General features: G+C 39.6%; 1 protein-coding gene across 2 annotated transcripts in view; it reads right to left on the minus strand.

The window, feature by feature from the left end:
• The window catches only part of LRRC49 (leucine rich repeat containing 49), a 181,282-nt gene that overhangs the window by 70,192 nt on the left and 86,984 nt on the right, over positions 1–24,106 (minus strand). For both annotated transcript variants that reach the window (XM_006866533.1, XM_006866534.1), the window contains one exon: positions 3,245–3,392. In XM_006866533.1, coding sequence (XP_006866595.1) covers positions 3,245–3,392 — 148 coding nt within the window. The remainder of the gene's footprint in view (positions 1–3,244; positions 3,393–24,106) is intronic.

Consider the following 24,106-nt stretch of genomic DNA (forward strand, 5'->3'; position numbering starts at 1 on the left):
CCTTTCCCCTTTCAGTGTATTGTCCATTTCTGATATTTTATTATTAATCATCTGGAGCTCTTTTTGCAGGTTTTGAATAGTTTCCAATGCTGTATCAATCTTATTTGATTGCTCTTGTAGTACTTTCCTGACTTCTTCCTTGTTTTCCTCCACCCCTTTTTGGAGCATTTTAATTTGTTTCCATTATCATTCTTCTGAATTCTTTCTCAGGCATATCCAAAACCTGCTCTTCCTCTTCTCGAAAGCCCTTGTCTGTCTCCAGCTAATTTGTCTCAGCTACTCTCTTCTGTTTTTGGACATGTTTTTGTTTGTTGTTTGTTGTTTCTTGTTCAGTATTTTCAATAGTTATGTGTTGTTGTTGTTTTTTTTAATGCTTAAGTGGATGTTTGTTGGTGCTTGTTATTAAGCTTACTGGGTGTCTCCTGGTATATATGATCAGGAAATAGGCTTCCCTTTTCACATGTAATGCTTAGCAGGTGTTGTTGGCTCTTGTTTCAGTGGTGGAATATTATGGGGTAGGCTTATAGCTTGGCTATATGGCCACAATTGCTGTTTCTTCCTAGGTAACCAAGGGAGAAAAATATCCCGCCTCCAGGAAAGATGTGTGATCAAAAGGACCAAAAGCAGAAGTAATATAAATGCAGAGACAAATACCACCACTTTGGAACAGAAATAAAGCTGTGGTCGACTGTCCTGTGCTACACAGGCAGTGTGTGTGTAAGGTAGAAGCCTCCAGTAGTAGGTGAGGGTGTCCGCTCACTCAGGCCCCTCCTCTAGTCACTACAGTAGGGGTGCGCAGGTAGATATTGAGACCTTAATGGAAGAAAGATTGTCCACTATTTTTGTCTCTGAAGGTCAGTTACATGTCTGCATGTGTACAATGCAATTCTTGAGATGGTTGAGTCCTTTTATGTTGGGATTTTACAGATTGTATTATAAGGGGCCTGCACACAGAGCTCAGGTTGTGCAGCAGCCATCAATGGGGACACAAACCGCAAGGTCAGCAGCTTGAAACCACCAGCCACTCCGCTCCGCGGGAGAAAGGTGAGGTGCTCTGCTCTCGCAAAGACCCACAGCCCCAGAAACCCCGCACAGGGTCACCTGGATTCGGAATCGACTCTAAGGCGCACAGTCACCAAGGGTCTTGCACAAATCAATCTTAGAGCTGTGTCTCCACGGCTGACATCATTAGTGGCTGCCAAGCTCCTTCTCTCTATACTGTAGCAAAACTGCCAGGTCAGGGTTGTTTTTTGGGGGTGCACATCCACCCTCCTGATGGCGTCCTGGCTGAGCAAAGAAGGCGGGACAAGGAAGATGCAGGATAAATGTGTAGAGTCTCCCACACCTCTTTTTTGCAAGTGTCTCTGTGTCGCTTTTGGAGCCGGTTCACTGAGCCAGAATGGCTGTAGCCCCATCCTCTAAACTCTGCCAGGGTGGGGTGGTCATAGAGGGAGTCCCGTCTCAGAATCCTAACTCACAGTATTTTCCTTCATATTGTGACTTTTTTTCACTTGTGAGTGTGGAAAACTAATGTCCTGTATCTTATGGTAGATCCGGAGCTCTGGAGTTGTTCTGTGAGTGCTTACTGTGTGATATCCCAGTCCCTCTAGCACAGAGAGTTCCCTACCTGACTTTCTCCACTGCCTCCAAAACCAGAAGTTGTTTTGGAAGTTTCAAAATTAAACAGCGGAGAAGCAAATGTGTGAGGGTTGCAGCTCTGTAGTTAGCAGAACAGCTGGCCCTGCTCCCACCCTAGGGGATCTCCCCCATTCCTTGTTAGGCAAATACACCCTATGTAGTATACGTGATAACATCAAGTAATATTCTCAACAAGTCTTTATTGAGCAGTATTAAGCTCAGCTACATCCTAGAGTAGCACTGTGAGATAAAGCACTGGACTACAAGGTCAGTTTGAACCACCAGCCACTCCTTGGAAACCCTATACAGGGTCGCTATGAGTCGGAACTGACTCGACAGCACTTAACAACCACAAAGCTCAGCTATATCTCAGTATTGCATAAGCTAAAGAAGGGAAGGAAATAAACATTTATAGAACATCTGTGTCAGACAAGGAAGAAAACTGGATTTTGTCTTTGTGGACTATAAACATTAGTTGGGTAAACAAGACTGGCATAAAGTTAACATTGAGAAATATTCATTCATAATTTAGTACTAATTTATAGAAGTGGATTATCTCCACATTTTACCTGACTCACCTTTACCTCACCAGTGAGGGCAACTGTAAGTACCAAGGACGTTTAATTTAGCAAGACACTGAGGGTAAAGAGAGACCATAACAGTATAAAATCATCTGGGCAGGAGAAATGTAAACAAACTGGGGGACAAAGAACCACATTTTCATCCTGGAGCAAAGATAGAGGCAGAACCCTAGAAGATTCCCAATAGCTGTGACTTTCTCTGTATGTTTATGTATGTGCTACTGCTATTAAGTGCTGGTGAGTCACTTCTGACTCACTGTGACCCTGTATAGGGTTTCTGAGGAGAAGTTGGTGGGTTTGACCTGCTGACCGTGTGGTCCAGTGCTGTTCCTACAGCACCACACCAGGAGTCCTTTATATAGTATAACTATGATCTGCATTTTACTTTGAGAAAAATTAGTAACAGAAAGTTAATAAATTGCTGAAGAATCACATGGCAAGAAAGTGACCAAGCCAGGATAAAGACTTAGGCCATCTGGTTCTAACACTCGGAACTGTAATCATTACACTATGTAACCTATCAATGAAACTCCCACTAATCCTTTCAAAAGTGAATTCTAAATTGGATATTAGGTAAGAAAGAAAGAAAAATATGATGACTAATATGCACTGGACTGCTAACCACAAGGTCAGCAGTTCAAACCCACCAGCCAATCCTTGGAAAGCCTGTACATGGTCGCTATGAGATGGAACTGACTCGATGGCATTTAGCAACAACAACAATATTAATTATGAAGCACACAACCATGATAATCCGTTTGTGGTTGCTGAGTGCTGTCGAGCTCTTCAGACCCCTAGTGACCCTGTATAGAGTTTCCAAGGAGCGGCTGGTGAGTTAAATCGCCGACCTTGACATTCAAACCAAACTTGCAGTCCAGCGCATTAAGCCACAGCACCACACCAGGACTCGCTGATATTTCATAGTCCACGAAAACTAAGAAACATTTCAAAAAAGAAATATACACTTCAGTGTCCTAGTCCACACAAAAGTAACAATGCGGTCAACACTTGGGCAGCGGTCTCACCGTGACTCTCTTCATATCTAGCTGACGCAGCTGCGTCATATTCTGCAGAACCGTGTGTTTGTACCATGACTCTTGAGCTATTGGATTGCCATCAAAAGAGATGTCTGACAGGGAGGTAGACTCAGCCAGGCAGGAAACACTATCGAAACTGCAGGAAAGACAAAAGGCACTGGATTATTCTGAGGCCTTCAAACACTACTATCATTTTTTAAATTGACTGTTTTTTAGAACAACTTTAGACTTGCAGAAAAAATTGACAAGTTAGTGTACAGAATTCCCATATACTATGCAAGCAGTCTCCCCTATTATTAACATCTTGCATTAGGCTGGTATATTTGTCAAATTCAATGAACCAATAATGCTACATTATTATAATGTAAAGTCCATACTTATTCAGCTATTGTTAGTTTTTACTTAATATTGTTTTTCTGTTCCAGGATCCCATCTATATGATGTTGTTGTTGTTAAGTGCCATTGAGTTAGTTCCAACCCATGGTGACCCTGGAGTGGCTGGTGAGTTTGAACTGCTAACTTTGTGGTTCAAACCAAGCTTGTGGCCCAGTACTTATCCTGCAGCGCCACACCAAGCCTCCATCTATCTGATAAGTTGTCATCTCCTTAGGATCCTCTTGGCTTGAGAGTTTCTTAGACTTTCCTTGTTTTTGACGATCTTAACAGTTTTGAGGGGACTCAAAGATATTTTGTGGAGTCCTGGTGTGGTGCTGTGGGTTAATGCACCTGACTGCAAAGCTGTTTGAACTGCAAGGTCGGCGGTTCAAGCTAACCAGCTTCTCTTTGGAAACCCTATACAGGGTTGCAATGGGTCGGAATTGACTCGACAGCACTTAACAACAACAACAAATGTATCTTGCAGGACAACCTACTATCAGGATGTACTTTCTCATGATTAGACAGGAGTTAGGATCTATACTATTAACATAATGTATCATGGTTGATGTTGATCTTGACCACTTCGCTGAGGTAGTATTCACGAGGTTTCTTCAATGTAAAATCCCCCCTCAACTCTTTGAAGGGAAATTACTATGAGGAATAGGAAATTATGTCCCTCAACCTTAAAGACAGAGTATTTACATACATTATTTGGAATTATTCTTTCCAGGAGACTTGTCTTTTCCCCCTCATTTATTTATTTATTCAATCACTTATTTATATTAGAATGAATTCATGAAGATCTACTTTATTCTTAGGATCATAATCTAATACCACTTTATTTTGTTGTTCAGATTGTTCCAGCTTTAGTCATTGGGAGCATTTTCAGTGGGTTCTTGTGTAACATATTGCCATCCATGTATTCTTATCTTTGTGTGCTTAGCACTTCCTTACTCTCTGGTACCACAACATGCTCCAGACTCAAATATTTCTGTATTTCCTGCCCCAGTTTTAAAATCAAGTCATTTCTCTAAGAAGTCCAAGTTCCTTTTATTGGAGAACGTTTTTAGAAACCAAGATCTAGGAGCTAGATTACTTTGTTACTGGGATACCATTACATTCAGACCATTTCAGCTGACACAGCAAGGAAGTATATGTGTATATACTAATCTGTATATATACACAGACATAAAAATATTTCTTATGTAATCATCTGTGTTTTTATTAAGCTAAACATGAGTTCATATTGATGTCTTCAACACTAATCCATTACCAAATGGGTCACTGCAGCCTCCTCTGCTTATTTGTAAATTCCTGCTCCAACAATAAGACATCTGGCTCCAAACATCTGCCATCCATTAAGTTAACTGGTCATTTCCAGTATACAAGTATAGTAGTATCAGAATTGTTAACCCATACTTCCATGGGAAACAACTTTCCCAACTAGTATACAGTGATTATATGTAATTCCTTTCATCTTAGTCTTATAGATTAATCTCCAAAATTATTTAGATTAATACCTTTCCTCCTAGTCCATTCAGTGAGGTTGTTTCTTACAATTGATACACAGATTCCCTTGCTACAGTCTGCGATCTTTCTTGGAATCCTCCATCCTTTTCAGTGAACTTAAAAGTGTTCATCAATTAAGAGTTACTCTTTGTGCTGTAAAGTTCTATGGATTTTGACAAATGCATAATGTCATGTATCCGCCATTAAAATACCATACAGAATAGTTTCAGTGTCCTAAAAAATGCCCCTATGCTTTTACCTATTAAACTCTCTCCCCTACCCTTTGCCCCTGGCAACCATTAATTACTGTTAGTTTTTGTGTTTAGGAATAAAGCTACTAGAAACATTCATGTGCAGGTTTTTATGTGGACATGTATTTCACTCAGTTGATTAAATACCTAGGCGCATAATTGCTGGACCAGATAGTAACACTATGTTTAGTTTGTAAAAAATGCCAATGCATCTTCCAAAGTGGTTATACCATTTTGCATTCCTACCAGCTCAGCAATCTTACCAGCATTTGAATAGCCAGTTTAAAAATTTTTTAATTTAATTTTATTTTAGCTATCCTGTTACTTGGAAGACAGGTCTAATCATCTGGCTCTGAAAGGTCCTAGTCATGGGAAACCATGGGGCAGCAGTTCGACTCTGTACACACGGGGTTGCCATGACTCTACTAACAGCCAAATAGGTATGTATGGACAGTCTCTGGGTTACAAATGAGATCTGGTCCCAAGGGCGTCTTTAATTCATAGATCAGTCAGGATAGGTGCACACAGCTCTTATTTAGCCTTATTTAGTGCTGTAGGATAAGCACTAGAATGCAAGGTTGGTTGAACTGCAAGATCAGTGGTTCAAACTCACCAGCTGCTCCTTGGAAACCCTATACAGGCCTAACATTACAAAAGGAATCCTGTTGTGATACTGTAGGATAAGCACTAGACTGCTAACCACGGGTTTGTGGTTGAAACTCAGCAGCCTCTCCTCAGAAACCCTATACAGGGTCACTAATGAGTCAGAACCAACTTAATGAAATCAAATTCAATACATCTGTGGAAAGAGAGGATGGAAAAGCGCTATATACCATCAGTCAAAACAAGGCCAGGGGCAGACTGTGGAACAGACCATCAATTGCTCATATGCAAATTCAAACTGAAGCTGAAGAAAATGAAAACAAGTCCATAAGAACCAAATTATGACCTTGACTATATCCTTTCTGAATTTTAAGATCATCTGAAGAAGATAATTCATACATTAAACACTAAACAGCAAAGACCAGAAGAGTTGTGGAATGACATCAAAAACATCATACAGGAAGAAAGTAAAAAGTCATTAAGAAGACGAGAAAGAAGGAAAAGACCAAAATGGATGTCAGCAGAGACACTGAAACTTGCTCTCCACTGTAGAGATGCTAAAGCAGATGGAAGAAATGAGGAGGTAGAAGAACTGAACAGAAAATTTCAAAGGTCAACTCGAGAAGACAAAGTTAACTATTACAACAAAATGTGCAAAGATCTGGAGTCAGAAAACCAAAAAGGAAGAACACGCTCAGCATTTCTAAGCTGGGGGAACTCAAGACAAAAATTCAAGCCTCGACTTTCATTATTGAGGGGTTCTCTGGGTAAATTATTGAATGATGTAGAAAGCATCAAAAGAAGATGGAAGGAATACACAGAGTCACTGTACCAAAAGGAAATGGTTGATGTTCAACCACTTCAAGAGGTGGCATATGATTAAGAGCCAATAATATTAAGGAAGAAGTCCAAGGTGCATTGAAGGAATTGGCAAAGAACAAGGCACCAGGAATTCATGGAATAAAAATTGAAATCATTCAAGAAAGTGAGGTGGCACTCACTCATCTCTACCATGAAATTCTGAAGACAACTATCTGGCTGGCTGACTGGAAGAGATCCTTATTTGTGCCCATTCCAAAAAGAGGTGACCCAACAGAATGGGGAAATCATTAGAAATCTCTTTGATATCCCATGAGAGTAAAGTTTTACTAAAGGTAATACAGAAAAGACTGCTAGCATACATTGACAGAGAACTTCCAGAGGTTCAAGCCGGATTCAGAAGAGGGCGTGGAACAAGGGATATCATTGCTGATGTCTGATGGATCTTGGCTGAAAGCAGAAAATATCAGAAAAATGTTTACCTGTGCTTTACTGACTACACAAAGGCTGTCGATTGTGTGGATCATGATAAGCTATGGACAACATTGCAAGGTATGAGTATTCCGGAACGCTTAATTGTGCTCTTGAGGAATCCGTATATGGACCAAGAGTCAGTTGTTCGAACAGAACATGGGAACACCGAATGTTTTAAAATTAAGAAAGTTATATGACAGGGTTGTATTCTTTCGCCATACTTATTCAACCTGTATGCTGAGCAAATAATCCGAGAAGCTGGGTTATAGGAAGAAAAACATGGCATCAGGATTGGAGGAAGAATCATTAATAACCTGTGATATACAGATGATACAACCTTACTTGCTGAACGTGAACAGGACTTAAAATATTTAATGATGAAGATCAAAGCGCACAGCCTTCGGTATGCATTGCATTTCAATGTAAAGAAAACAAAAATCCTCACCAGGGGACCAATAAACAATATTCTTATCAATGAAGAAAAGATTGATGTTGTCAAGGACTTGATTCTTTTTGAGTCAACTATCAACACTCATGGAAGCAGCAGTCAAGAAATCAAATGACGTATTGCGTTAGGCAAATCTGCTGCACACGACCTTTTTAAAGTGTTAAAGAGCAAAGATGTCAGCTTGAAGACTAAGGTGCTCCTGATCCAAGCCATAGTATTTTCAATAACCTCAAATGTATGCAAACGCTGGAGAGTGAATTAGGAAGACTGTAGAAGAATTGATGCATTTGAGTTATGGTGTTGGAGGAGAATATTGAAAGTGCCATGGGCTGACAAAAGAACCAACAGATCTGTGTTGGAAGAAGTGCAACCAGAGTGCTCCTGGGAGGCCAGTATGGCCAAACTTCGACTCTCATATTTAAGATATATTGTCAGGAGGGTCCAGTCGCTGGAGAAGGATATCATGTTTGGTAAAGTGGAGGGTCAGAGAAAAAAAGGAAGACCCCCCCCAGTGAAATGGATTGGCCAAGTGGCAACATCAATGGGCTCAAGCGTGGTAACAATTGTGAGGTTGGCCCAGGACTGGGCAGTGTTTCATTCTGCTGTGCATAGGGGTTCCTATGAGTCAGTATCGACTCGATGTCACCTAACAACAACAATTAACTTAAAAGTTAGCAGCTAAGAATCCCCAATGGTGCTACGAAAGAAAGGCCAGGTGATGTGTGCTCATAATGAAAACTCTCTGGAGCTGTTCTAGTCTGTAACACATGGGGCTTTCCTAGATTCCAGGAGTCATAATGGACTTGGAGGCAGCGAGTCTAGTTCTGTGTGTGTGTGTGTGTGTGTGTAAGAGGATACTTCCAAAAGTTCATTGAAAAAGTCAATTCTTTTTTAATTCCGTTTTTCCATGTGTGTAGCTGAAGGATTACCTTTTCATCTATGAGATTCCCTTCATCTGACAGAATACGTTCCAGCAGTGAACAGTGGCTTTCATTACTACTTCCTCCCTTTCCCATAGGCTAGGGCCACTAAGTTCAAACTTGAGATGTGAGCTAATGGGAGGAGCAGAGGGACAGGGACCTAGGTGGTCTATGTTGGAGAGCCATTTCCTTCACTGGCGCAGCGTACCTGAGCAGAATTCAACAGCAAACTTCCTGGGAGCTGGGAATGCGCTGCCCCCACTTCTCCAATACCTAACATAGAGTTAGCATGTAATATTGCTGTAATTAAGAGCTGTTGGGTCGGTTCTGACTCATAGCAACCCTGTTTAGGGTTTCTTAGGAGCGCTGGTGAGCTTGAACTGCCAACCTTCTGGTTCAAACCGACTTTGCAGTCCAGTGTATTAACCCACAGTGCCACAACAGGACTCTTCGCATGTAACAGGTGTGCAAGAAAGTTTTGATGAGTGAATAAATACGATGAATTTAAATTATTCTAAGTTTAAAACTAAGTCATTTTCTTATACTAATGTTGAAATTAATGCTTAAAAGACAATATCCAAAGATCATCATGACTTGATATCTACCACAAATCTGGTAGAGGAACTCAAAATTAGAAATCATACTGCCAGAAGCATAGGGAAGTTCTAGAACTTCATTTTCTTGTATGTAGGTTCTAACCTTATTACAATTCGCTGTTTATTTAAAGGCTAGGCTGCACTGCAGTTTGCGTCTTATTGCTAAGTATAATTTTAAAAAATGGCTATAGGAGTCCCAGCCTTCCCTCTAAAATATCCCTTTGGGAAATGGAATTAATTTACTAATTACCAGCTAGGTGTTGTTGCATGTAAAATTAAACAATGTCTTCACTGAATTTTCTTGGTATAGAAGAAAGTCCCCAGCGAAAGCAGTTGTTATAAATAGTCCAGTGATCTGAAAGGTCTCTTGGTGCTCATCTGGCCCATGGTTGAGCTTTAGGAACACCAAGAATGGGCTAGTCAGTGCCACCACTGGTAACCACTCCCGAATCAGCCGCTGGGGCTGACACCCAGACTGGGTATTTTATGCTTTTGATAGCTTTATTAAAGTAAAAAATAAACCCATATTTGATCCAGAAGATTCCTCACCAAATTTCATTTCCATCTGTAAGGTATTTGACCAATAAACATGCCAGACATCCCTAGAAATACACTGACCAAGTACATATGATTTTCAATACATTCTCTAGCCAAATAAAACAAAATTCTTTAAGTAAAAATACAGCCTAATGATAAAATACTACCTAATCAAAGAAAATCAAAATCAGATTGTTTTAAGAAATTAAACTGGAACTAGAACAGTAAGAAGAATGTGACAGTGGCTTTGAACACAGTCTTTATCCCTTGCTCATTTGCTCATCTTTTTAGAGTACCAAGAATGGGAGGAAAATCTTTGGTCCAACAGCTAACATTTACTTTATAAACTGACTTTAATCTTTTTCCAGATTACTCATACATTTCTTCTTCCCCGAGTATTCTCCTCCCAATGCCACATCTGCTTCCTATCTGTTAGGGGCCTAGGGAGGAACAATCTGTCCCTATTGACCAGAACTCACATCTGAAAGGGAAAATGGAATGTTCTGGACCATATTATGCTTACTGAATACATAAGAAAGAATGAAATAAAATTCCTATATATGCATGTATGCCACATAGATATTTAACTAATAATCCCCAAAAATGTCACATTCCTCCAATTAAAAAGTTTCCCTTTTAAAGTAAGTTACTGTTGTTGTTAAGTGCCATAGAGATCGGTGCTTCAATTTGTACTCTTTCATAACAACTGGGTACTGTGAACTCTGTAAAATAATCTTAATGAAAAGATCACTTATTTTATATTATAAGTAAGAATTTTAATTAATTCTTACTATGTGCCTACCAGGCTGAAAAGGAATGAAACGGTAGAATGAGCTTGCCCACAGGGATTGAAATGTACACAAATGACAAACAAAAAATAACTGGATGGATATATAAAGTATATAATTAAGTCTAAAGAGTAAGGCATAGTTACAGTAAAGAGCATTCCTGACCAAATGTGGACTGAGGTTCCTGCTGAAACCAACTAAAAATGTTGCAAAAAAGTCTTCTCAAATGCATCCGTGACTTGCAAAAAATGAGAATACACAGCTCCCCCCACCCCACCTCCAATATAAATAAATAAAGGTGAGAACCCAAGGAAGTAAGCAGAACATTAAAAATGACCTTCTAGCCAGGAGATCATTTGCTGAATTCAACGAGCGTGAGCTTTGGATTATATAGTTTTCATGATGTGGGACAGAAGATAAAGTCCAGAGACTACCACATTGAACAGTCTACCTAGAGACCCTCTCCATAAATCTGGGACTCCAAGGGCTATATCCTCAATATAAAGGTGAAATAGTTAACAAAACTTTCCTATTCTCTACACCATAATTATTGCCCAACTCAAATCTTGAGGCTAAGTAGAAGAGGAAAATTAATCCTCAATTACTTATAACCATAAACCACATGAATCCAATCTAAAATGTTTCAAAAGAAGAACTGATTTTTTTTTAAAGAAGTCCATAGTTGGTTATACCTGTAGAATTTGACAAAAATAAATGAAACTCTACTCTGGAGGAACCTGTTTCATATACCACCACCTGGCTGTCTGTGGAAAAACACAATTGACTGATGAACTTGACCTATACTTATGAATATAGTAGCTCAAAATACCAAATGAGATGGAAGGTGTCTTCACATCAAGGATCAAACCTATCCCCTCTGTACACAGGGTTGATAGGGATGGGCAACTTAGACACTGAGAAGCTATAAAGGCACAAAGTGGCTGGCTTAAAAGTTTTCAAGAGGGAGTTTAGTTTCAGAGTGTGTGGGGGAAGGTAGAATCCCTACTGAACAGTTTTCCTCTTGTCTAAATGGGTCTGGTGAAAGGAGATGGGGATAAGATTCCTATGATTCAATAATGAGTAATTGTTATTGTGACTAATTGAGATTGTCACAACTATAAAGTTATAAGTTTTGTAACATAAAGGGAGGAATAGAGGACCCTAGGAACACAGGACCCTAGGACCATCAAGGGAGAAGAACACGAGTGGAATGTGGAATCCTATCCAGAGAAGCAGTAACAGCAGAGATGGAGGCAGAGATGAGAACATGAGGAGAGAGAGCAGCTGAGGACTTTAGACTTATGGAAAGAGAGAGGTGGTGTGCTGGCAGCCAGGAGGCAGGTTTGTAGAATGTGTCCTTGGGTTGTTTAAATGATTACTGTTGAATGATGATGCACGGAGGAGATTGTAATCATTGCAATGAAATGATAAGTGTAAAGCCGATGTTCTCCCATGTAAACTATCGCTCAATTCACAATTAAAAAACAAAAAACTACAATTGAGAAGTTAAATATTATCAATCAAGACAAAGCTGACTGTGGAGTGGACCATTAACTGCTTATATGCAAGTTCAAGCTGAAGCTGAAGTAAATTAAAACAAGTCTATGAAAGCCAACGTGTGGACTTGAATACTTCCTACCTGAATTTAGAAATCATCTCAAGAACAGATTTGACACAATTAACACTAATGACAGATCAGAAGAGTCGTGGGAAGACATCACTGGCATCATACATAACGGAAGTGAAGGATCATAAAAATTACCTTTTTAAGAAGAAAAAGACCAAAATGAACATCTAAAGGGACTCTGAAACTTGCTTGTGAGCAAAGAGTAGCTAAAGTGAACAGAAAAAAATGATGAACTGAAATAGCTGAAGATTTAACAGTGTGGCTCAAGAAGTCAAGATCAAGCACTAAAAAGGAAATGTGTGGAGAGGCGGGGCTTGATGGCAGCTAAGGGGGAGGTGCAATGAAGTTCTCCGTCAGCAATACCACACAATACCAGGCAAAACAGATCCAGGACAGAGCTCCAAAACTCGGAACCACATAGGTAGGAATATTTGAAGGCTTATAAGCTAGTGGAAATTTAGCGAAAGTAAGAAATTACGTACTTTTGAATCTGTTGGGTTCGGCAGCCCGAAGCAAACAACTTGGGCATAAACCAAATGGCAAGACGAAGTGGGGGAGCAGACACACCATGGAAAAATGCCGCGGGAACCTCAGAGCAAAGGTGGACGATAGATACACTTTGTTGGTTTTGCTTTGTTCTGATTTTCTTTCTTTTTTTTTTTTTTGGTATCTGTTCATTGGCCCCCCCACTGTTTGAGCACCTCCATTCTGGTGACTAGAGGGGGTGCCTGAGCAAGTGGACACCCCTTGTCCCCACCACTGGTGGGTTCTTCTGCCACACATGCGCACAGATACTCTCAGCCCAAGAGTCAGACCAGAACTGTTTTTTTTTAATACGGAAAAGGCCAGAACAAGGGGTGTGGAGAGGGAAAGAGAGTTTAAAAACCAAACAGGCCAAAAATTAAATTAAATCCTGAGGTACACCATAACAACCAACAGTGGCATCTTGAAATCTCTCAGACAGCTTTGAAGGCAAGAAGCTGAAAGAGTCATACTCATATTAGGCTACAGATTTTAAAAACATTTTTTTTTTTCTTCTCTCACTCCTCTCCCTTTTATGTGATTATAGATTACAGTATCCAATCAAGTGTTTGTTGTTGTTGTTGTTTTCATGTGCTTTTTTCTTTCTTGTTTTTTTTGCTGTTTCCACCTTTGGGGAACCCTTTCTCTATATATATTACCCAAGAAGAGACAGCATCTGCTGCCATATAGTCAAGCTACAATCACACTCTATAAAACACCAAAATCCGGGCAAGAACCATTATCAACTGCCATACACCAGGGAAACAGACAACACCTGTGAAAGTTACTCTGAGTTCAGCAATAAGAAGAGTGAAAAGGGAAAGCTGCATTCTGATTGCATCTACCCAGAGGCAATCAGAAAGTATAAAAAATACCAAAACACCCACTCAATTAAGTCTCCTAGTGGTCTTTTACCTTCAGTCCTGCCACTGAACACCATCCTCTACTTCAAGTTACTCCGGTCTCAAAAACCCTCAAGTTTCCTCTGAAGGGCAATGTGTCTCACTGAACATAACCACTCAGAGTTACACTGTTGTTATTGTTAGATGCCATCGAGTTGGTACCAACCCATAGCGACCTTATACACAGCAGAACGAAACACTGCCCGATCCTTGGCCAACCTCACTATGGTTGCCACACTTGAGTCCATTGATGCTGCCACTTGGCCAATCCATCCCATTGGGGGGGTCTTCCTCTTTTTCTCTGACCCTCCACCTTACCAAACATGATATCCTTCTCCAGTGACTGGGCCCTCCTGACAATATGTCCAAAGTATGAGAGACAAAGTTTGGCCATCCAGGCCTCCAAGGAGCACTCTGGCTGCACTTCTTCCAACACAGATCTGTTGGTTCATTTGTCAGCACGTGGTACTTTCAATATTCTCTTCCAACACCATAACTCAAAAACATCAATTCTTCTACGGTCTTCCTTATTCACTGTCCAGCTTTCATATGCATATGAGGTTACTGAAATACCATGGCTTGGGTCAGGCATACCTTAGTCCTCAAGCTGACATCTTTGCTCTTCAACACCTCAAAAAGGTTTTATGCAGCAGAAAAAGGAGAGATGAACTACTTCTGAATATTTAGTCACTAAAAATATTACGAATAGCAGAGAAACCACCTTAAAATACATGTGAAAAATGGACAATGAAAAAGCAGAAGAACTAATACAGTCAAACTCTGGTATGGGTAAGGAGTTCTGAATGTGCCATGGACTTCCAGAAAGTAAACAAATCCATGTTGGAGGAAGGATTACCAGAATGTTCCTTAGAAATGAGGATGCCAAGACTTTGCCTTGATGACCTTAGACACATCATCGGGGAAGAGTAATTGCTACAGAATGACATGATGTTTGGTAAAAGTAGAGGGTCAGTGAAAATGAGAGATGTCCTTCATTCATGGAATGGACTGTCACAATGGCTGTGACATTGGGCTCAAAATATTACAGGTTGTGAGGCTAGCACAGGCCAATATTTCACTCTGTTATGCAGAAGGTTTCCATGGACTGGAGTTGACTTGATGGTCATGAGCAACAACCTTTAAAAAAGACCCCCAAAGAATTTCTAAAGATAAATTAACAACAACCAAAAAGAAACAGCTCATGGTTCAAGAGTCACAGTATACACAAGGATATAAATCACACTGATTGACAGCCAGCAGAAAAAAACACATGACATACTCAGATTGGCTAAGACTTCAGATAAAGGGATTACAAATATAGACTATGTATATTTAAAAACTATGATGTTTTTGTTGTTATGTGCCGTGGAGTCATTTCCGACTCATAGTGACCTTGTACAGGGCTTCTGAGGCTGTAAATCTTTATGGGAGCAGAAAGCCTCATCTTTCTCCCAAGGAGTGGCTGGTAGTTTCGAACTGCTGACCTTAAGGTTTGCAGCCCGATTCGTATAGGATGTTGTCAAGTCCACCACTTGTTCTGTGGTGGCTTGTGTGTTTCTGTGTGTAAGCTATTGAATGATGCAGAAAGCATCAAAAGAAGATGGAAGGAATATATGGTCACTGTAACAAAAAGAAATGGTCAATGTTGAACTGTTTCAAGAGACAGCAAATGACCAAGAGCCAATGGTCCTTAAGGAAGAAGTCCAAGGTGCACTGAAGGCATTGGTGAAAAGCAAGGCTCCAGGAATTGATGTAATATAAATTGAAATCTTTCAACAAACTGATGTAGCACTGGAGGCACTTACTCATCTATGCCAAGAAATTCAGAAGACAACTACCTGGCAAACTAACCAGAAGAGATCCCTATCTGTGTCCATTCCAAAGAGAAGTAACCCAACAGAATATGGAAGTCATCAGACAATATCATTAATAGTCAAAGCTAGCAAAATTTTTGCTGAAGAGATTTTTTTAATTGCGCAAGAGCACAGTGACAGGCAACCACTAGAGATTCAAGCCGCATTCAGACAAGGATGTGGAACACTGCTGACGCCAGGTGGATCTTAGCTGAAAGCAGAGAATACCAGAAAGATGCTTACCTTTGCTTTATTGACTACATAAAGACTTTGATTGTGTGGTTCACGACAAGCTATGGATAGAATTGAAAAAAATGGGTATTCCAGAATATTTAATTGTGCTCACAAGGAACCTGTATGTGGACCAAGAAGCAGTTTTTTGAACAGAACAAGGGAACACTGAATGGTTTAAAAATCAGGAAAGATGTGTGCCAGGGTTGTATTCTTTCACCACACTTATTCAATCTGTCTGCTGAACAAATAGTACAAGACGATAATAATACGAACAAGAGTGTGACATTAGAATTGGAGAAACACTCATTAACAACCTGCAATATGCACAATGACATCTAGTAGGATGGATATGAACTTCAGGGGTGGCGCTGTAGGATCAGCACTGGACTGCAAACCACAAGGTCGACGATTCAAACCCACCAGCTGCTCCTCAGAAATCCTATGTATGAAGTGGAATGCATAGAGTTGGAACCAACTCGACTGCACTTAACAGCAACAACACGGATGGATATGGGGAGCACAAAAGCTCCATACGCTAAGCACTGGACTATGAACCACAAGGACTGAGGTTCAAGCCTGCTGGCTGTCTTGCAGTAAAAAGATGAGGCTTTTTGCTCCTGCAAAGATTTTAAAGATTCAGAAACCCTACACAAGGTTTCTATGAATCGGAACCAACAAGGATGGAGGATGGAGATAGATAGATAGATAGATAGATAGATAGATAGATAGATAGATAGATAGATAGAAAGAATAGAATAGATAAGATAGATAGATTGATGAATATACACATATTGTTGCTGTTATGTGTTCTAGTCAGTTCCAACTCATAGTGACCCAGTAAAGGGTTTCCAAAGGACCACTGGTGAGTTTGAACAGCCAATCTTGTGGTTCAAAACAACCTTGTGGTCCAGCACGTATTCTACAATGCCACACCAGGATAAGCACTGAACTACTAACTGCAAGGTCAGTGATTCAAACCTACCAGCTGCTTCTCGGAAACCCTATACAGGGTCACTGTAAGTCAGAACTGATTCAGCAGCACTTAACAACAATGCACATATACACTCATCTATCTATATATGGAGCCACATCAAGACTACAATAAATAACAATTAAAAAGAGAACCTACAAGACTCTCTGTAAAATATCAGTAAGCCCATAAAGTAAAATCAGAGAAAATAAAAAAGTAATACAAATTAAAATTAGAGACTTTCTAAAAATTAATACAAATGAAAACACTGCTTTACTATAGGAAGCATTTACTATAGGAAGCATTTAAAGTAGTGACCAAAAGGAAACTCATAACTCTACACATCTATTAATAAATACGAAAGAATTCATTAAATCCCCAATTCAAAAAAGCCAGGGAAAAACCCAAACAAAGCACGTGAAATGAAACAATCAAGACAAAATCAGAAATTAGTGGTATTTCCATTATCTTTTATAAAATACAGCAAAATTAACCAATAAGGCACAATCACAGTTTTCTGAAAAAGCTAACAAACTAAATCATTAGCAAACTCAATAATGAGGAATGAAAAACAGACAGATACACAAGTAGGAAATACTCATGACCCGGAAGAAGTTTTAAAAGTCCTAAGAGATTTCTATTTGAAAGTCTAGACAAAGGAAATAAGTTCTTAGGAAAACACAGTTTATCAAAATTGACTCCATTAGATAAAAAGCATAAACAGCTTGATTTCTGAAGAATAAACAAAGTAAGTTATCAAGGCATTACTTCATTTAAAAACAAAACAAAAAACACCACACTTAAATGGTTTTGCAGGGAAATTCTGCCAAGCCCTCAAAAACTAGATACTGCCAATGAGTCATAAATTGTTCCAGAGCACCGAAAATGAAGTAAAACTTACTTTTTATTTTTATGAAGCAAATATAACACTGACATCTAAACTTGACAAAATACAGCTACGTGTTTAAAAAGCTTTAGATAAAATGTTAGCAACCAGAATGCAAATGCAACACCACATTAAGAAAATTGTATGCCATTAGGATAATAAACAATTGGAGATCAAAAGAGCAGGTCTTGCCTAATGACAAAGTTCAGAAGGCTTAAGATATGAGGAGGAATGGAAACAGGAAACAAAAGGAGGAAGTGGGATAAGGTATATTTCATGGCGAGGACTGTAGTCAATGAGATGAAACAAAATGTGTATGAATTGTGAAATGAAAAAATTGATCTGCTCTGTAATCTTTACCCAATTTACAAAAACAAGAAAATTATATAAATGGTATTTATTCAAGGAATGTGCAGTTTATTGAATATTTGGAAACTCATTAATATAAAAGGGTGCTTCAAAAAGTTCATGGAAGAATGGAATTAAAAGATAATGGAAAATTTCCATGGACTTTTTGAGGCCACCTTGTACAATATTGGCTTGCACAATACTGGCTCGATATGATAACCATTGGACTGTGAACCACAAGGTCAGCGGTTCAAACCCACCAGTCACTCGACAGGAGAACGATGAGGCTCCTGTGAAGATGTAAAACCTTGGAAATCCTACACAGGATTCCTATGAGTCAGAATCACCTCAGTGGCACTTTACAACAAGGTATCAATCATATAAATATCTCCATAAATGTTGAAAAAACCTTAAAAAAATTCATCACCCATTTTAAAAAGAAAATATTTGAGAAAATAAAACTTGATGAGTACTTTCTTAACACGATCAAAGATAAATAAAAAAGTCCAGGTAGCGTAGTGGTTACGAATGAGGCTGCTAACCTCAAGGTCGGCAGTTCGAAACTACCAGCGGTTCCGCGAGAGAAAGATGAGGCTTTCTGCTCCTGTACAGATTTATAGCCTTGGAAACCCTGTGCAGGGTCACTATGAGTTGGAACCAACTCCATGGTACTTAACAACAACAACAAAAAAATCATTTTAGTTAATATGGAAATGTGAAATGTATTTCCACCAAAATTAAAAGCAGAACAGTTATGTCCGCTTTCTTGATCTTGCCAGTTACCACTGAATCACGGCAACCCCATGTGTGCAGAATAGAATTACTTCATGAGATTCTCAATGTTGTGACCTTCACTGTTGCATAATTATTAAGTATTTCACTGAAGGTAATAACCAATGCAATTAACCTTAAAAGAACTGAAAAAGAAGTAAAAACATCTTTATTTGCAGACAACATGAGTATCGTAGAAATGACAGCGCGGAACTGTCTGGTACAGCAGATTCTAACCACATGTAGCTACTGAGTACTTTCAATGTGGACACTACAACTGAGAAATGGAATATTTCATTTCATTTATATTTACAATTAAATATCTACATCGGTCTACATCAGTCTGTTGCTCAGTTTTTTGTGTGTTTTTTTTGCAACATAAAAACTTTATTAAACAAAAGTAACAGGTAAAGTTCAACAGGCACTTTCAATTAAGAGAAAAACTAACTAGAAGAGAAGTTTAAACACCTTAAAGCAATCTACTTGTAGTTGCATTTAACTGAGCTCTGAGCTCTACAATATTCATCAGAGTCAGTATACGGAATTTCCATTATAACAGTTTTATTAGGCAGTGCATCCCTGAACCTATAGTCAGCAGTCCAGTATTTATCCTAAAGTACCACCAGAGATCCCTTAGTAAAGATTGCTGTTGTTGTTGTTGTTGTTAAGTGCCATCAAGTCAGTTCTGCCCACTGCAACCCTGTATAGGGTTTCTGAGGAGCAGCTGGTGAGCTTGAACCGCCAACCTTGTCGGTCAAACCGTCTTTTGCATTCTAGTGCATTAACCTGCAGCGCCACACCGTATGTGAAGTCACATTTTATAAGGGCATTTCAACAGAAAGAGAAACTAATAAAGGTTTTGATAGTACTATACAGCTACCAATTCAGGATGAAATTACAACACCTGCTCTTACATAGAGGAATTTTGTGTTGTTAATTTAAAGGGAATCCATATCATGCAACTTGAAAATCTGGTAGAAAGAACTTCTAATTTTGGCCCTGATGAGCTAACAGTTTCCAGACTTGTTCTCTCAGTGTAAACAACTATGAGATGTAGTGATGAGTCAGAGACACTGAAGCACAGACAGCAGAAGGCTGCGGTCCTGGAGAGAAGAAAACAACTGCAGGTGAACCTCAGAACCATCGTGACTTTTGCGGGGGGACTCTTTCCAGATCACAGTACAGGGACGTAGAGCCCAGGATGATAGAGAAGTCAGAGTTTAGGTGTGCTGAGGTGGCTGTAATGTTGCAGGGAGAAGTAGTGGAGAGCAGAGAGCTGTATAGAGAAAGAATTCCAGAAATCTGCACAGAGGTCTCTTTAGTCTGTAGCTGAAAATTAGGATGCTCATTCACAGGTTGAGACTCCATGACGCCTAGCAAAATACCGCAGTCAGAGGGGCTATGAAATGAAAAGAGCATCTATATGCCACACAGAAGACAATGGTGTTTCAGCCAGGCAGAGTGAAGGGACCTTACTGGACACCCAATTTATTCAGCTGAAGTATCCGAAAGGCCATGCATTAGGGGAAGGACTGTTCGACGTCAGAAAACAATGTGAGCATCGTCATGTTTCTCCATGGTCAGAACTTTCTGAGACACAAACAAACAATGGCACCTGGGTTAAGGATGATTGAAATGATAGAGAACCTGGGAGGAATGAAGAGACTCACCTCCTAGAGATATGTGTTGACATTTCAAAGGGCAATCAACCTGGAGCCTTTTATATACATCCCAAAGTGTAACAGACCAAAGGACCTTTCCTTTCCTCCCCCAGAAATGTGTGTATGTTCGAAGATAACGTCTTTCTCCTTCTCTGGAGGGGAGAAGGGGCAGCTGTAAAATCAGCTCCTTTGTAAGCTTTAAAACGCAGCCTTTTAGGGCTCCTCTCATGTGACACAGAACGCACTGTGTGCAGACATCTGCCCTCCTGACAATGGTCATTGAAGGAAAACAGAACATGAGGAATCAATGTAAGATGTTCTTCAGGCAGCTCACTGCCCGGCCTCTAATCCAGAAACCTTGTGTTTACTGTCAGGATGAAATAAGTATGTATTTTAAATGGATTACTCTACTCCTAGAATAAGGGTCAGGGTCACTATGATCTGGAACCAACTCAACAGCACTTACCAACAAGAATAACGGTCACTCTGTTGTGATTGTTAAGTGTCATTGGGCCAGTTCTGACTCACAGTGACCCTGTATAGGGTTTCTGAGGAGCAGCTAGTGGGTTTGAACTGCAGGCCTTGAGGTTTGCAGTCCAGTGCTGATGCACAGCATCACACCAGAAGTCCAAGGGTCACTCTAGACCTGCCCTAAAAGCTCACTGTTGATGAATTGATTCTGACTCACAGTGACCCTATAGGACACAGAACTGCCAATAGTATTTGAGAGGCTGGAAATCTTTACGCAAGCAGACCGCCTCATATTTCTCCCAAAGAGTGCTAGTGGGTTCAAACTGCCTATCTTTTGGTCAGCAGCCCAGCACTTAGCCCTCTGTGCCACCAGTAATCTCCCCTGCCCTCAAATAAGTCTCAACAGGATCAGCTTCAGCCTCCAATAGGTCAACTAAGTGTCAAAACATAACCCAATCAATACTCTTTAGGGCAATAAAACAGTCTCTCAATAGCACCACGTTCATCATGCCCAAAATGTAGTGAAAATTACAAGTCAAGGAAAATCAAGTAACACATATCAAAGAGAAAAGAGAAACTCACTAGAGAAAATCTTAGCGATGACAGAGATGTTGAAATTTGTAGTCAAGAACTTTATATATGAAAACATGACACACCTTTCTATTAAAATGGAAAGCAATCTGATCTCAGCTGCACGATGATTTTGAAACAATGGTTACGAATCGGACTGCTAATCTCAGAGTCAGCAGTTTGAAACTACCAGTTGTTTCGCAGGAGAAAGATGAGGCTTTCGGCTCCCGTAAAGATTTACAGCCTCAGAAACTCTGTACAGAGTCGCTATGAGTCAGAACCAACTCCACGGCACATTAACAACAACAACAACAACACATCAAGATCTCAACTTTTCTCAAAGAAGGAACTGCGGAATCTATCCAAATATTCAAAAAGTGCCCCCAATGGAATTTTAAACAATTGAAGAGTCTTGGGATAGAAGGTTCTGAGACAGGTGTCATCAATAATCTATCTCAACCATCTTAATTTGTCTTCTTAAGTGTACTTACTTGTTATTAGGTTTATATCCCAGGGGACAGCCATAGAGAATTAGCAGCAAACTGAATCCTCAGTAAACTAAATTAACCTTTTGATAGGGCCATAGAGAACGATCAGTGTATACAGAAAAACACCAGCTTTAAACTTTGGCTTTATTTATTCATTAATTGACACAAAAATGCTGCAGGGCCCATATGTGCTAGATATTACAGATACCAAAATAAGTTAAACATGGCCTACATGGATAGATAATGGACACACAAGTAGTCCTGGTGTGGCACTGCGGGTTAATGGACTGGACTGCAAGGTCAAATTTGAACCTCAAAGTGAGCACTTCAAGGTCACCAGTCACTCCTTGGGAACCCTATACAGGGTCGCTGTGAGTCGGAACCAACCTGATGGCACTTCAAGAGGTCTAAGGAGTCCTGGTGTGGTACTGTAAGATAAGCGCTGGATCATAAGGTCGGTTTGAACTGCAAGACTGGTGGTTCAAACTCACCAGCTACATCTCGGAACCTCTATACAGGGTCGTTGTGAGTCAGAACTGACTTGATGCACTTAACAACAACAGCAACTGAAGGGTTGGGAGTCTGAACCCATCCACCGCTTTGAGATAGAAAGAGGAGGTTGTATGCTTCTGTAAATATTTTCAGCCTCGAAAACCCTAAGGAATTCTACTTGGTCCCATAGGGTCACTGTTGGAATTTACGTGATGGCAGTGGGTATTGAAGAGGTGATGGAAAGAGGAAGTAATTCTCCTTGTCTGAGTGTGAAATGAGTCACAAGAATGAACAAATGTCCACCCAAAAGACACGACCTGAAAGTGATTTGCAGGCAGAAATACACAAAGTTCTAACATAATTGATTTTCAACTGTTTTTTTCTTTAAATTAATTGATCAATTTGTTCGATTCTTTCATTATTTAGCTCTTTTGTTAATTTACCTTTGTTTTAAAATATTTATGTTCATTATATTTGTGATTTTTACTGTAAACGACTTCAAATTTCCTTTCAAAGCATGTTGTTGTTGTTGTTAAGTGCCGTCGGGTTGATTCCGACCCATAGCAACCTGTATAGGATTTCTGAGGAGCAGCTGTTGAGTTTGAACCACCGAGCTTGCAGTTCAAACCGACTTTGCAGTCTGACGCATTAGCCCACAGCGCCACACCAGGACTCCTTTCAAAGCATAATACAAGTAAACTAGAGGAAACTATATAAACTTTAAGTTTGTTTTTAAATAAATTTTGGATTGAATCTATTTATACCTTAAGTTTGTATTTGTGTTTACATACATTTCAGATTTCCTTACATTAATGAACCAAACTCAAAAGAAAATCATAAAACACACATTCATTTCAATTTATCATGCTGGTTTATGAACCTCAAGACAACTACCCAATATAATGTTGAGTCAGAATATTTTCAACACTCAAGACCATTCTCTTTAGTAAGAGTTACCAAAAAATATCATTTTGCAACTTCTAGAACCTCCACATTAGCAAGGCCCAAAAGGTCCTTTGGCACAATGATGTTTTAAAAAATGTCAACTGGCTGCCATGAATAGCTGTCAGCCTCTCAACTGTGTGGATGTGTGAACCCAGACTGACACAAGGTGTGCAAACAGCCTGCTTCTAAAGCCTTGGTTTAATTTTAGTTTAGGAACCCTTTTTTCTAGAAGCTCATACATATACACAAGTCAATTCCCTCTACAAGCCTGAACCCTAATGGTTACAATGAGCGTATCTGGAAATCTTCATGTGGATTTGAAATCATATTTATAAATTGGTAGAGAAGGTACAAGTCAAGAAATCCTCTAGTTGACTAATAGTGTTCATTGAAGAAAGGTAATCATTGAACTGAAAACGATTATAATTTAGAAAGACTAACGTAAATAATATTTTATACAAGGGGTGTTAGCCAATAGGGTTTTCTGTTCCATTTCATTACGTTATTTTAAAAATCCATCAAAGCATTTGTATGTACTTTTTATAGCTCTAGAATTAATTTTAAAAATTCTATAACTATAGAATTAATAAAAGGAGCTCTGGTAGCGTAGTGGTTACCAATCGGGCTGCGAACCGCAAGGTCAGCAGTTCGAAACTACCAGCTGTTCTGTGGGAGAAAGATGAGGCTTTCTGCTCCCGTAAAGACTTACAGCCTCGGAAACCCTGTACAGGGTCGCTATGAGTCGGAACCGACTCCACGGCACATAACAACAACAACAAAAGATTTA

Source organism: Chrysochloris asiatica, unplaced genomic scaffold (assembly GCF_000296735.1).
Source record: "Chrysochloris asiatica unplaced genomic scaffold, ChrAsi1.0 scaffold00092, whole genome shotgun sequence".
Classification (NCBI taxonomy): Eukaryota; Metazoa; Chordata; class Mammalia; order Afrosoricida; family Chrysochloridae; genus Chrysochloris; species Chrysochloris asiatica.